General features: G+C 42.8%; 1 protein-coding gene and 1 long non-coding RNA gene across 2 annotated transcripts in view; one reads left to right on the top strand and one right to left on the bottom strand.

The window, feature by feature from the left end:
- Positions 1-603: 603 nt before the first annotated feature.
- MGAT4B (alpha-1,3-mannosyl-glycoprotein 4-beta-N-acetylglucosaminyltransferase B) overlaps positions 604-15,603 on the top strand; it is an 82,746-nt gene continuing 67,746 nt past the window's right edge. The window contains exon 1 of the mRNA XM_079966486.1: positions 604-830. Within this exon, the coding sequence (XP_079822612.1) occupies positions 734-830 (97 nt within the window). The 5' untranslated portion in view covers positions 604-733. The remainder of the gene's footprint in view (positions 831-15,603) is intronic.
- LOC307209789 lies at positions 10,039-15,355 on the bottom strand. Its single transcript, XR_013835776.1, has 3 exons — positions 15,271-15,355; positions 11,272-11,427; positions 10,039-10,177 (listed from the first exon to the last, which is right to left on the bottom strand). It is a non-coding gene; the product is annotated as an uncharacterized lncRNA (long non-coding RNA).

Raw genomic sequence — 15,603 nt, 5'->3', positions numbered from 1 at the left:
GACTGAGTTTGCTGCAGGTTTCTCCATCGTGTTCGAGGACCGTGTAACTGGTGTCACTAGGCTTTCCGGAGGTAGGACAAGGTTTCCTCCTCTCCATTATAAGGCAGTCCCCTCTCCTTTCGACTGGGGTGGGGTCTTGCCCACTAACCCAACTATAAGCTCGAACACGAGGGCGTGGGAGCGTGTCCTGCTCTACAGGTCGCCCTACAGTCCAGCGGCTTTCGGCAGCCGCTCTTCCTCACACCCTCGTCGACCCCGGTTTTCTACACGCGCCCGCCTGCCCGCACGCGCCTGCCTGCACGTGTCTGTCGCTAGGCACCCCCTTGCCCGCTTGCGCGCGCGCGCACGGCTCCTTTAACACGGTGCTGCCATCATCTCCGCCCCTTCTCTTCCCTCGGCGGCACGGCAGCCCCCCTCTCTCCTCCAGGCCCGGGGAAAGGCAAACGGCGGCGAGAGCAGCCCCTGCTGCCTGCTGGAGCCGGCGGCCCGGTGGGGCGCGGCCAGTGCATGAGGGCAGCGGGCGGAGGCGCCGAAGAAGAAGGAGGAGGGGAAGGAGGAGGCGGGGGCGGCGAGTCCCGCCCGCCTGCCCGCCCGGGCACTGGCAGCCCCTGCCGCCGCCGCCGCCGCCGCCGCCGCCTCCTCTCCTTGCCGGGCCCGGGAGGCTGAGGCCGCCGCGTAGCGCCCGGGACATGCGGCCTCTCCAGCCGCAGCCATCGCCGAGGAGACGGGGGACATGAGGCTCCGCAATGGCACCTTCCTCACGCTGCTGCTCGGCTGCCTCTGCGCGCTCTTCTCGCTCTCCTGGTACGGGGCCTTCGGCGGGCACAAAGGTAAGGACGGGACTCGCTCGGAGCCGGGCGGGGAGGGAGCGAGGGAGGGAGGGTTCCCGCCTTACGCACTGCGCCTGGCCCGGGAGGAGAGGGGAGAGGGAGCCCCCACCCCAGGCAGCACCCGAGGGGGAGAGGCAGCATCTCCCCCCGCCCCAGGGGACCCCAAAAGGCCGCCGCCGCCGCCACCTGCTGAGAAGGTCCCCTCTTCGTGCTGGATGAGGCCAGGAGACCCTGACATGCAACTTAAATATTTTTCTGGGTGCCTCTCGCAACTGAACCGCATTTCGAGTTTGTTGGGGTTGGAGAGGCGAGGCGTCCCCCGAAAACCACCCCTTCCTCCCAGATTCCTTGACACCTAGCACTGCCTCCTCTTCAGGTCTTTCCTACATCCCAGATTGCTGTCTGGTCATTTGTTTTTTCCTCAATTCCTCTTTTCCTGCTTCTGACGCAAAAAAGCTCCCTTTTTCTGAGAAAGTGGTGTTTAAGGATTCCCACCTACCCACCACCATTTTTCTCTGTGCCCTCACAGAGAGTGTGACAAAATCTGTTCTGTGGTTGCCTCCTTGGAACAGGTAGTCTCTCACCCTAGCTCCCTTTGTTTTTTTTTACTCTTGTATTGTTTAGGCTGCTCTTTGATAGAACATCTAAGACTCCCACCATTGCCTATTTACACAGGATGTTTTTATGTGTGCAGGTTTTTAACTCTGGGCTGTAGCCAAAGTGGCCAGGCAGGGCATGCAACCCTTGTGTTCAAAATGGCCCTGAACTTTATACTGCTCAAAGTGAACTGAAGGCAAGGAAATTGAGTTCTCCAGTCTTGACCTGTGTTCTTGAAGACTTTTTGTGTGATATCTGTAAGCTTGCCTGTTGAGGGAAGGCGAGTGGGTTAGCTTGACATTGCATCACTGCTGTCAGTGATTGTTGTATTTATTTAAGGGCAGCCAAGCAGTTATCAAACAAAGCAGTTTGTTCTTATGCCGCTAGTTTTCTTTCCTTTTTTTTTACGCATTTAGTGACTCTTTGCATCCCTCTCTCCACATCCTGCATTTTATCTGAATATTAAGCATTTCCCCCATATCTTCCTCTGTTGGTGTTTTAAATAAAATAAATACAGTTGTAATCATGAACCTCCCTAAAAGCAATTTACCTCTTATGACCTGCAAGCTGTACGCCGGCTCCCTCGGCCACTAAAATGAGATGAGCGCCACAACCCCAGAGTCGGTCATGACTGGATCTAATGGTCAGGGGTACCTTTACCTTTACCTTTATGTTTTGGTAAAGTGATGGCTATGGCACATTAAGGCATGTAAGTAGAAAGAGGGGCCACATTTGATGCAGGTAGAGCAAGAGACTATGTTGGAGGCATGTTATTAGGTCTTCGAGAACTGCTTCACATGCTGCTTTTTAAGACTTGTAGCTTCATGTTGGAAAGAACACAATAATGTGTTGAATGGTGGCTCTAGTGTTGTTTTTTCACTCTAAAATGCATATGCTGGAAAGGTGATAGACTATCTGGCAGCTAACTTCATAATGTGGGAGGATGAAAAATATTTGCATCACCACTCACTTGTTTACTTTTCTTGAGGCCACTTCATACATTACTTTTTCATACACAGAAATTGGATCTCTGTTTTGGAAAAGATGTTTTCTATATTAAGAAAAAGTGTTTTGTAAAATATGAAGGACAGTGGCTGGCCAGTCAGTTATACCCCTGTAAAGGAATTTAATTGGTCACAGTTAATGTATTGCAAATAAAAGTCTTCCCCTATAATCTCAGTGGAACAATCTAACACTTGCTCCTTATGCACAATAGGAACAAAATCTATCTTGGAAATGTTGTGCATTGTTGGGGCAAGATGTGAATAAATATAATAAAGCTTATACTTGTCCCTCCCAAACCTTCTTTCTGGGCACTTTGATGTATGTATGGTATGTATGGTAGTGGTAATGGTAGTGTTAAGGTTGACTTGCATGGATAATTACATGAAGAACTTGGGTAAGAATTTATACCTACGATTCTTATCAAGGACTATTGCTGGGGTCCTTGATAACAGGGAGTTAAGAATCGCAACAGTGAACAAAAATAATAAAGGTAGTTCTAGCAGTTTTTGTTCTGGGGTAGTAAAAATGGACTTTATGTTGGTGTCTGAGATGTGACCATTTCAGGCACAGTTCATTCTGGCACATCTTCTCATGTTCTTTTCTGTTTCACTTTATGACCTTATATTACACCACATCTGGCAGTAGTGGTTATTTCCAGTGTAACAGCATTAAGAATCGGAGTTGCTATACTGTTGTAAACCCAGTCCCAATCCTCATCAGAGTTGCAGTGCCACAGTTCTGCAATATTACAGTTGCACAACAATCCTTGTTCTCAGTTTTATGCACCACATTGCCGGCACAGTAGTTCAGACGAGTAGACACTTGACTGCTGAGATGTAAGTTTAATGACTGAGGAGCCTCAGTTGTCTGTCAAGATGAAAGTTTAGTTACTGAGTTATACCTGCATCCTGATCCCATTATTAACTACTTATGCTATTGGAATAACAGAACAACATGTTTAAAGAGGTTTGTTCCGAAAGGAGCTTTGGATTTTAGGATTGGGCTGTAGCATTATCAGATACCTCACTTTTGTTTTTGTAGAAATATCTAGTTATCTACTTGTCAAAAGGCCTAAGGAATATTCTGTTTATGGTCACAAGTATCCCCTTTCTTCTAGTGATCACACAGTTATAATTTTGTAACTTGTCTTATTTTCTTCACCACAGAAAACTATTTAAGTGTAGCATAAATCAAATCAACTTTCCTATCAAGTTACAGAGGGAATATCATGCTGGTTGTGCAGTTCACTCCCTTAGTCTTGTTAGCATCGCCACCCACAAGCTAATATATACACCTAGCTCCCATCAGTTATGCTGGAAGAGCAGCAAAACCCTGTCAATGGTTGTAGGACAAGTTTGCATTGTGAAAGCAATAATTTCTAAAGTAGGCTCTCTCAAGACTGGTACATTTTTATCTATTTGAGAAAAATTGAGCTCTTCATCTCTCAGTAAGCTGAGTGCCCAAAGTATTTTGTTTTCATGAATTGTTCATAATATGGTTAACATTATCATCATCATCATCATCATCATCATCATCATCATACTGGCCTACTGAGGATTAGATTTGGCTATCATGTTGCACCTTACATCTTATAACAGCATAAGAGGATCAGTTCCCATCACATCACTCATGTTTTCCTTTTTAATAGAATGAAGCATAACTAGGAAGAGGAACATATGTGTTTAAAAGTGGATCTAGATGTGCAGAGGATACAGTAGTACAGTTAGGTAATTTTAGATTATGTTCTTATGGGGACTGTTTTGATAGTAATGGGTGCTTCTACTCATTCTGCTGAAGAGTGCTGTGGAATTTTGCCCCAGGGCCTGCCTAATGGCATCACTGGTGGTGGTATATGCTTAACATTTTAACCTGGTGAAACTTGTTGCTCCTCTTCTTAACCAGGGTGATTGATGTACACAGCAGAGTACAAGTGCCAGTAAAATACTATGTTATTCCCTTTCTGCATTGATCACATTTGCACTGGGAATACATGTAAGGAAAGGGCATCTGCAAAATCGTTGCCAACAATAATGGGAGCCGCTGATTACGAGGCAGAGCGAATCCATCATGCAGTCGACATCATGTTATCTTTGTGACAGGGGTAGACTGGAAAAGGTGAGGGAAGGACACTGTGCATAATGATTTTCTATAGCTTTGCCTCCTTTATGGAGTACTCTGTTTTCACAATGCCCCAAAACAAAAGGTGCATACTGTTAATGGACAGTTATAGGCATGGGCTGTTAGTGCTGCTTTGAGGGTAAATGATGGGGGCAGCTTTGCTAAGCCTGGCCTCTGTCAAACTGCACTTGAAAGCAACCGCTTAAAGGAATAGCCATTCATGGCTCTTGGTGTTAGTCTGGCAAAGCTAATGGATATTGTGCGTTGCACACTGCTTAGCCTCTTTATTAACTTAGTGTCTCTACTTTTGCTGCTAGTTTCTGCACTTTAAAAGTCATTAGGGCCACATCATCCATCTGTCTCAAGGCTACTTTACTTCCCCTTACCCATTTAAACAATGCGTCTTTGTTACTGCTGTATAATGGGTTTTGGCTTTGTGATGCTTCTGTTACTTGCTTCCTTTGCATTACTCATCAGCTAAAAGGTTCTTTCAGCTGTGGTTTAAATCTCATTAAAACCATTTCCCTACAGAGCTTCAGTTAAAGAGATTTGGGGACTGATATCAGTGAAGAAATTCTTTATGGCAGCTATTGCTATTTGGATCTTTTTCTTGAAAATATTACATATGATCTGTTTTGGCACTCAGCTCTTTTGGACACTTGAAAACATGGTCATGTGACTGTGTGTATGATGACTACAAAAGATAAAGGAATGTGATTTTCTATTTAAAAAAGAAATGGCACATAGGTAAGCATACCTACTGTACTGAGATGATCCTCCAGATTAAAGGGAGAGTCTTTTCTGCGGTTTATTTTTGTTGTTCACACTATTAATCATCTCCTCTTAACTTCATGTATCAAAATAACAGCATTTTCTCCCTGCCTCTTTATCTAAGGGGGTTAATCTTCCAAGTTTTTCTTTCTTCAAAATATGTGTCTATGGACTATGCTCATATTGACTATTTGCAAATAACAAGCAGTGTCTTATATAGGGTTGTGTCTAGTGCTGCCTGTACGTGAGCAGAATGGATTTCCACCCTCACAACAGAGACTTCACTTTCCTCTCTTCTCCCCTAAGCACCCTCAAAATATGCTATGGAGAGTTGGGGGACTCTGGAGCAGATTTAGGGGATGCGGGAAGAAGGAAGCCTTGACTTTATAGCAGAATGTAGGAAGTGCCTGCTGGATCAAGCCAGTGGCCCATCTCATCCAGCATCCTGTTCTCACAGTGGCCAACCAGATTACTGTGGGAAACCCACAAGCAGGATTTGAGTAAAAGAGCACTCTCCTCTCCTGTGGTTTCAAGCAACTGGTATTCAGAAACCTTACCACCTGCAACTAGTAGCCATTATTAGCCCTCTGCTCCATGAACTTAAACACTATCTCGGTTGCATTCCATAGTTTATCTATGTGCTGTGGAGTACTGTCTTTGTGCTTGAATCTTCCAGCCTTTAGCTTCATTGGATGCCATGAGTTCTAGCATTATGAGAGAATGAGAAAACTTTTCTCTTGTCACTTTTCCCCATGCCATGCATAATTTTATAAAATTCTATCATGTCACCTCTTGCCTTTTCTCTAGGCTAAAAAGACCCAAATGCTGCAACATTTCTTCACAGGCAGGAGTTGCTCCATTTCCTTGATAGTTTTGGTTGCCTTTTCCAGCTATATAATATCCTTTTTGAGGCGAGGCGACCAGAAATGTGTACAGTGGTACCTCGGGTTAAGAGCTTAATTCGTTCCGGAGGTCTGTACTTAACCTGAAACTGTTCTTAACCTGAAGCACCACTTTAGCTAATGGGGCCTCCCACTGCTGCCATGCCACCGGAACATGATATCTGTTCTCATCCTGAAGCAAAGTTCTTAACCCGAGGTACTATTTCTGGGTTAGCGGAGTCTGTAACCTGAAGCGTATGTAACCTGAGGTACCACTGTACAGTATTCCAAATACTGCCTTGCCATAGATTTGTATAACAGCATGATGATATTGGCAGTTTTATTTTAAAACCCTTTCCTAATGATCCCTAGCATGGAATTTCCTCTTTCACAGCCACCACACAACTGGGTTGACATCTTCATTGAGCTATCATCTACTATGACTCCAAGGTCTTGTCCCTAGTCTGTCACTGCCAGTTCAGACCCCATGAGCACATATGTGAAATTAATATATTTTGCCCCAACATGCCTCACTTTACACTTGTTTACATTGAACTGCATTTGCCATTTAACCATTCACTTGGTTTGAAGACATCCTTTTGGAGCTATTCACTATTTTTGTATTAATGACTGAAGAATTTAATATCATCAGAAAACTAGGCCACCTCATTTCTCACTCCTAACTCTTGATTGGGTGGGGAAGCCCATCCTGATGGACAGGATATAAATATGAAGAAGAAGAAGAAGGAGAAGAAGGAGAAGAAGAAGAAGAAGAAGAAGAAGAAGAAGAAGAAGAAGAAGAAGTAGTTAAAATGCACAGTTTAAAATACTGAACCTTGGGGAAGTCCACTTCTACTCTCCATTCAGAGAACTGTCCATTCATCCCTACTCTTTGTTTTATGCAACTTAACCAACTCCTGAGCCATATAACAATATAAAGAGCTCCTTGACTTTACATCTAATGTCTCAATGTTTTTAGCAATGTGTTCCTCAAATTATTTTTTTAGCATCCTTTTCTGTCTGCTTAAGGGCAGATGGGACTCATCAACCTGGGAAGATAGCCCATCTAAGAGAAGGAAAACTTACCCTAAACCTTCACTGCCTTGCAGGATATTTTCGGGAGAAGAAAAGGCTAAGGAGTAAACCCTACACAAATCCGGAGTAGAGCCCCTAAGACGATTGGATGGCACCTTGTATGCTTCCTTCCAGCATCTCCTGCAGCCAAGCTGCTGCCAAACATATTGCTCTGCTTTCCTTTGGACCACATCAGCAAGTCTGAGAAAGGGGGCCTTGTTGTCTGGGCAGCCCAGGACCTCCATACGCACTGCCCAGGCTTATGTTGCTAATGTAGTGCTACTAATGTAGTGGTTTGCCTTCACCCCTGGAAGCTCTCTCTCTCTATCACTCTCTCTCTCTCTCTCTCTGCACACTGAATCTGTGAAGGAAGCAGAGTTGTGGGTTTTTTCAGCTGAAACCTGCTCATTAGGAAGTTGACGGAAGCCATTTATTTAATAGGCTACCAGGTAGCCTTGACTTCTTCCTGCTGATTGTAGTGACGGGTTTGACTGATGATCTGGAGGTGGGGAAATGCTCTGGTGGCCAAGTAGCAATTAAACCCTTGAACCATTATGTTCCAATGTGGCAGCTGCATTCCACAAAGGAGTGACTCCTTGTCACACATTCTGAAATTTTTTCAGCAAATTATTTATCTGAATTAGCACCAAGTTCAAACAGGATTTGATCCACTTACCCAATGCAGGCTTATTACCAGCTGGTGATAACTTATACGGATGTCTGTGGCTGTACCTGCTTTTTGCTTAGGCTACCTGTTATACAGGATAACATGAGATTACCCTCCTCCCCCCAGTATCCAGTAAAAGAAGGATTGACACAATTACACACAAAATTTAATGTGAAGTTGTTCAGTAAGGATGGTGAAATGTTAACAAATGATGAAGAGAAGGCAAAAATTCCTATTTTGCCCCTGTTTTATTTCCAAAAAGGGGTGCAACCTTACATAAGTAATATAACTGGTATGGGGGTAGGACTTCATTTTAAGATTGATAAGGAGCTGGCCAGGCAGTGCCTAGCTTCTTTAAATGAGTGCATATCTTTAAAGCCAGATGACTTGCATTTTAAGGAACTTGCTGGTGTACTATCAGGGTCTCTTTTTATAATCTTTTAAGAAATTCTGAAGAACAGGTACCATGGGCAAGTGTCCCAACTTTCAAAGATCTGAGAAACTAACAGACAGGTCAGCCTGACTTCAATATCTAAAAAGGTAATAGAACAGATTATAGAGGAGTCAATTTGTAAGAAATATATAAGCAACTTTAGTGATTAGTAGGAACCAGCATAACTTTTCCTCCCTTCCTTCCTTCCTTCCTTCCTTCCTTCCTTCCTTCCTTCCTTCCTTCCTCCCTTCCCTCCTCCCTCCTCCTCCTCTTCTTCTTCTTGCCAGCATGACTTTCTCAAGAATAAAGTCTGCCAGACTAATCTCTTTTTATCATGTAGATTGTAGGAATGTCATGATTGTAATTTAACTTGATTTCAACATGGCATTTGACAAAGCCCCCTTTGGTTTGCAAACCGACTGCATGTGGGCCACGTGATAGTACCATCAGGTAGATTCACAGCTGGCTGGAAAACCATATTGAATCATAGAATCATAGAGTTGGAAGAGACCACAAGGGCCATCGAGTCCAACCCCCTGCCAAGCAGGAAACACCATCAGAGCACTCCTGACATATGGTTGTCAAGCCTCTGCTTAAAGACCTCCAAAGAAGGAGACTCCACCACACTCATTAATGGTTCCTCATCAAACAGAGTGCTCATTAATGGTTCCTCATCAAACAGGAGGGAGGTTGGGTCTAGTAATCTTTAATCCTTTTACCAATAGGTTAGAAGGCAGGTAGGAATCCTCATCAGATTTACAGATGACACAGAACTGGGATGGCTAGCTAACGCCTCAGAAGAAAGTAATACAATGATCTTGATAGAAGGGAAGGCTGGGCTGCAACTAACAAGTTCTGCATCTAGGCAAATTAACCCGCATAGGTTGGGGTATACGTGACTTTGCAGTAGTATATGATCTCAGGATTGTAGCAGATGACAAAGTGACCATGAGCCAGCAGTGTGATGCAGCTACAAAAACAATTAATGTGATTTTAGGCTGCATTAGTAGAACCTTAGTTTTCACACTAAGAAGGATATAGACAAATTGGAATGGGTTCAGAGATGAGCAACAAAGGTGATCAATAGTAAAAACAATCCTGTGAGATGGTTGAAGGAACTAGGTATATTCAACGTGGAGAAGAGAAGACTGAGGGGGAAGACAGGATAGCGCTCTCCAAATATCTGAGAGGCAGTTGGTTAGAATAAGGTAAATACTTTTTCTCTGATGCCTAAAAGGGAAAGACTTAATTGGCTGAAATTATAGAAAGATAGATTTTGGTTGAACAATGGGATAAATGTCTCCATGGCAAGAGCAGATCAACCAATTACCTAGTTGGGTGGTAAGATCTTTTGCTGGAACCATTCAGGCAGAAGCTGAACAGCCATCTGTTGAGGAAGCGGAGGCCAGAATAGATACCCCCTCAATTCTGTGATTCTAAGAATTGGTGTTGGCCAGCTAGTTTTGTGCTTTCTTGGTATGTTAAGCAACTACATAACTTGAAAACACACTTTAATTTAAACCCATGGGAAATTAGGATAATGTAATGATGGCAATATCTGCCCTGCATTTCTCCTTTTATTTCTTACCTCATATACCAAAAATATGAAGAAGGCTTGCTTTGTTTTAAGATTTTAATTCAGCATCATTTCAAAGGTGTGTGTCTGCTATTTGGTTCCCTGTACTTTTGGAGTGGCAGACTGGGTGACAGAGGTGTTGCCTACTCTTCTGCAGTAAAATTAGAGTTGCTGTATGCATAGAACTTGAGATTTCCTGTGGTCCATCATCACTGCAGGGAATACCTGTTGAATGATTTTTTTAAAAAAGTGTCTTACTGTTTCCATATTGCATTAACACCCCCCTTTTCTTTTCTTTTTTGCTAAGAATAAAAGTATTTGCTTCTTTTTCTTCCATCTTTAGGTTAGCTAAGCCTTGAGTAATCAGCCTTTTGGGGTTTTAAGAGAGATTATGTGGAAGTCACTTGTTCCTTTTAAAAAGGAAAGTTTGAAAACTTCTGGTTTTCTAATAATAATAATAATATAAAAAATTATCAAATCTCTCTTTTCCCTGTGAAATTTTTGCTTTGATTCCCTCTTAACTGTTACAAAACTATTAAGGAGGTCAGGGGAACTGAAAGAACAGAACAAAAGCAGTAATGAAAAAAATATTGAAACCACTTCAAGGTGGCATTTCTTATATGTAGTTAATTTCATCCTGCCCACACATATTTCATTGACATACTGTTTTTCTAATAGAAGATAAATGTTAGTTATGAGATCTCAGCAAATGCTGTTGACTAGTGGTGCTCATCTAACCAAAATAAGGTGTGGGAGATTGTATCCTGGCTTGAAAAATAAGCAAGTGTAAGACGTAGTACCTAAGGAGAAAGGCACATTTCCCCCTTTGTAGCAACAGGCATCTCTTGTTGTGATTCTGTTTTTAATTAAAGATCACAGGATGTTTCCATATAATAAGTATTTCAAGGTCCTCTGTTGCAAAATAGGTGTTCTGTTCTTCATCTTGACTATCCAGGAACAATTGTGGCACCCTTTCTTTTCTAGTTACTGTAGAGCCTTGTCTGGAGAGTTTAAAGTGAAATGGTTCTTCTGGGGCTAGCAGTTAACCAGATACCTTTTGGTATTTGTTACACTTTGGCTCAGCATTTGCCAGTATCACAAACATTGCAACTTGTCCAACTACAGCTTTCTAAGGAACTTGTAGACTTGGAAGGTTCAGAGGTGATGTTTTCTCAACCAAACCTCAGCGTGTGCTTTGAAGTGCCAACTTAATAAGTGAGTATGTTCTGTGTCTCTTGCAAGCACAGGCAGCCGCACAAAAAAACACAAACCTGACAAGCTTAAGTCCCCTGCACACATTAAAGACAATCTCTACCCACCTTCAAGAGGCATGCCTTAAGGTCCTTCTCCGCTGCCATTGGTTCCCAGTGCAACTGTCTAATATAAGTAAGACATTGTCCCCATTATGTTGGAAAGGCTGTTGGAATTATGGTTCTTTTTGCATGCATGGTGGGCCTGCAACACAGTGTAAAACTCTGGGGAAATATTTGTTTGCATAATAAGCTTGGAATTAAAGCCCAACCAATCCATAGCCCTATTAGTGCTGGAAATTGACACAAACCCAGTAATCAAGCCCAAGGACCTACTGTTCTTATTGTTGACAGCAGCATGACTGGCTGAATCATAACCACCAGTGGAGACCTGGATTAATTACTGTATTTTTCGCTCTATACGACACACTTTCCCCCTCCTAAAAAGTAAGGGGAAATGTGTGTGCGTCTTATGGAGTGAATGCAGGCTGCACAGCTTTCGCTGAAGCCAGGAGACCAAGAGGGATTGGTGCGCTCCCGCTGTGCTCAGGAGGCTTTGCGTTGCTTTCGCAGAGAAAGGGAGCAGCGCCCCTTCTGCAAAGCGGGAGGAGAAATGGAAGGGGCTCCGCTTCTCCTGCCGGTTTGCTGAAGGGGCACTGCGCAGAGAGGGAGAGAACTTTTTTTTTCTTGTTCTCCTCTTCTAGAACTAGGTGCGTCTTATGGTTGGGTGCGTCTTATAGAGCAAAAACTATGGTATGTCTGAAGCATGAATTTCAGGCCAATCTTGGAGCCTCTTGCTCCTTAATTGGCTGTGAATCAATTTTAATATGGCAAAAGTGGTCATCTGTACCCATCTATTCTTTGGTTGCTACATCTTCCAAGTTAACTGGACAGCATGGTATCTGAAAAGCTAGGCTTTCCAAAATATGACATTGACCAAGGGTTGATCTACAAACATCCACCAAAATTAGGTTGGAAAGTCTTTTTGGGACTGTGCAATTTTGCAGTTTTAAATGGGGTGCATGCGTTTGTGTCACATTTTGAACATTCCTCCATGTAAAATAAACATTAGCTTTCTCCTTAATGTGCTAGTTTGTGCTGAGTGGGTGGTTTGATTGTTGTTGTTTCACATGGGTAAGCTTAAAAATTGCTGTCTCTTGACTGCAGCAGTTTAGTCCTAGAATTACTTATTTTGCCGGGTGTGTAGCTTAACTGTTTGGTATGAAGACTTGCGGCAAACGTTTTCACCATGGTGTTGGCTTACCAAAACCTGCATATGAATGTTGACTTACGACATGTGCCAGATTGTCTTAGAGTCATGTTTCACTAATCCCGGCTTAAAATCAACCCTTTTATAACTCATTTTCCCACATCTCAGATGGAACTATCCCTTTCAGAAACAGGGGTGGGGAGCAACTAATGTTGTTTGCTCAGCCTGTTTGGCAGTTGTACTTTGGTATTTGGTATTATTTGTATAGCTTTTTGAACCAACAGCAACTACATACAGGGTTACAAAAGATGTAGCCAAACAGTTGCCCTGAATAATGATAATAATAAACCTCATGGCGTTTACAAAGGAGGCAAAGAAATAGCTGAGTATATGTATTATCTCCTTTTGGAATAATGGTATGACTTTCATGGTGAAATGTTTATTTTTCCCCCTCCCTTTTTTAAAAATAATATTTATTAACATTTTAAAGACTACAAAAGAAAGAAAAAGAATTAAACAAAACAATACAATACAATACAAAAACAAAAACACCACACAACACCAACCCCAAAACATTAAATTAACAAAACCAAACAAACACAATTTAAAACACATCTAATAAGTTCAGTATCTTAACTTTCATTTACTTGTTTCAACGACCTCCTCACACCTCCCTTTTTGTATTCCACTTTAATTAACTGTTTCAGCAATTCCTTTCCATCTTCCTCTGTTTTCTGTCCTGTAATTTATCTTAACATATTCTAACCTTATTTTTCCCTTTAATATATAATTGTCTTAACATATTTTAACCTTATTTTCCCTTTAATACTCTAATAATCCATTTGTACTTAATTCCTTGTAACATTTCTACTAAAGCCATATAACTCCTTTCCAACATTTTTCTAACACTCATTAATTTTACAATATTTTTATAAATAGTCTTTAATCTTTTTCCAATCTTCTTCCACCGACTCTTCTCCCTGGTCCCGGATTCTGCCAGTCAAATCCGCCAATTCCCTATAGTCCATCAACCTGGTGATCTTCTGTCCGATGCTCTTAACTCTTTTCCAAGTCCCTTCTGCGAGTCTTCTTCATATTTATACATGAACTTTACTTTGTCTTCCACTGATCTTATTTTCATTTTCCTTCCTTTGAGGCTAAAGAGTAGATCTTGGGGAAACTCCCACCTAAAGATAATTTTATTCCTTCTCGACGGGGCAACCAAATCTCTGTAGTTAAATCTAAGATCCAAAAGGTATTTCAAAACGTCTTTCAAAATTTCCACTCTTAACTGTTGTTCTTCTAAATTCCTCTGGTAGTTCCAACAGTCTCTTATTTTGTTCTTCTCTTTTTTCCCTCCTCTTCCAAGTCCGAAGGCCCTCACAGTTTTAATCTCTTCTTGACCCAAGTCCCGGTCCCAAAAGTCATCAAATTCCTGTGTGAGGAAATCTATCAAACTTTCCTTCTCCAGTTCAGGTAGGGCTCTGATCCTCGGAATCTGATTTTCTTTAAATTCAATCATAGCAGGCATCAACTTATGGTCATCAAATTGCATCTGTAAGGCTGGGACTCTCTCTCTCTCCAATTGTGTTACTTTAGGTTCAACGGCAGTAACTTTCTCCCTAGCCTTCTCCGCAGTTTGCCATGTCAGAGTAGATTCCTGTGTCAGTTTCTGAATAGTTTCTATATTGGTGTTCACTTTTTGTCCCAAATTGTCGATTTTATTAGTTACCACATCCACCTTTTTGTGAAGCTGTTCCAGTGAGTCACTTATCTTACATAATATAACCACTAAGGCCTCTTCTGTCAACATTCTTAACTGATTCAAGGTCCCCAGAATCTCCCAGGTTTTATCTTGCAGCTGGAAATTCCCCCAGCTCAAATCTTGTGACAGTTTCAAAGGCTTCCTCTAGAGGGAAACAGTTCCTCTAGAGGGAAACAGTTTCTATTTGTATTAGTCCTTTTAAACTCAATTCAAACAATAAAGTTAGTTTCAATTTTCTGTTACTTTTACTCCTTTTTAAATGCAGATGGAGACAATGGAAACAATGTATTCCTCTTATTTAACTAACTATCAGTGAACGTGCTAATCACGGTCAGTCCTGATTGGCAGCCCGTTTCCAGGATTGGAGCGGTGGTATATTAACTCTGTTCGCTCTCTCCTGCAGGTATACTCAGTCCAAAACTTTCCCCCCTCTTCTCCTGCCACCAAGGGGGGTTTAGTATTTTTTACTGATGAAAATTTAGTCCTTTACAATAGACTTTCCGTGACTTCAGCTTGCATCCTCATTGCTTCAATCTATTTACAAAAGGGGAAGGTGGGCTTCCTGTTTTAGACCTCCCCGTTTCGGCACCAAATTAAGACGTTTAAAAATCCAATTCTCCGCTCTACTCACGGGTAGTTACTTTAAGATCAAATTGTCCACAGGAAAAAGTCAGCGCTCTCCGGCAACAGCTATGCGGCTTCGCTCTGTGGAATAAGCAGTCAATTCGAAGCACCGCGCCGCTCACCCCACGTCGCTCCGGATCCCCGAAACCGGGTCTCCCTGCGAGTAGGGGAGGCGCAAAAGGTGCCAGCCGAATCCCACGTTCACAGGCTTCACCCGCCTGTGATTTCTAGTGGGTCTCCGCCTTTGCCGTGGCGGCCAGACCCGGATTCCCACGAAGCAAATTCCTCCCGATCAGAGGAATTCCGCCATTACCGGAGGCGCAAACCCAGAAGTCTCCCATGGTGAAATGTTTAATGTCCATTAGAAGAGACCATTGATTTCTGTGCCCATGAGGAAGAAAGCTTATTATTTATGCAGGGTCATTTATAATATAACAGCCTGTGATTTTAACCCTATTAAAGCGTTCACCTGAAAATGTGTTGAGGGAGGAGCAGAGCAGCAAGCACTAGCCCTGCTGCCAACATAACTATCCCTTCGGGCTAAAGAATCAGACCTTCCTGCTCATTGGGTGGAAGAACTGAAACGGGATTCTTTGTGTGCTCAGCTGAATGCGCTTAGAATCCTCCGTGCTCTTCGGAACTCCAACCATGCAATGTTCCTGATTGCAGAAAGGCTTCTAATAGCATTACATCAAATGTGCTTAGAATACCCTTTCAGACCTTCCTGCTCAGCGTGGGAAGGTCCAGTGGAGCTGGCAGGGCAGGTACACGCAGGGATGTTGGGGGTGGAGGCCATTCATGC

Source organism: Podarcis cretensis, assembly GCF_951804945.1.
Source record: "Podarcis cretensis genome assembly, chromosome: 2".
Taxonomy (NCBI): Eukaryota; Metazoa; Chordata; class Lepidosauria; order Squamata; family Lacertidae; genus Podarcis; species Podarcis cretensis.
The sequence above is the reverse complement of the archived record's forward strand: the minus strand, read 5'-3'. Positions and strand labels throughout refer to the sequence as shown.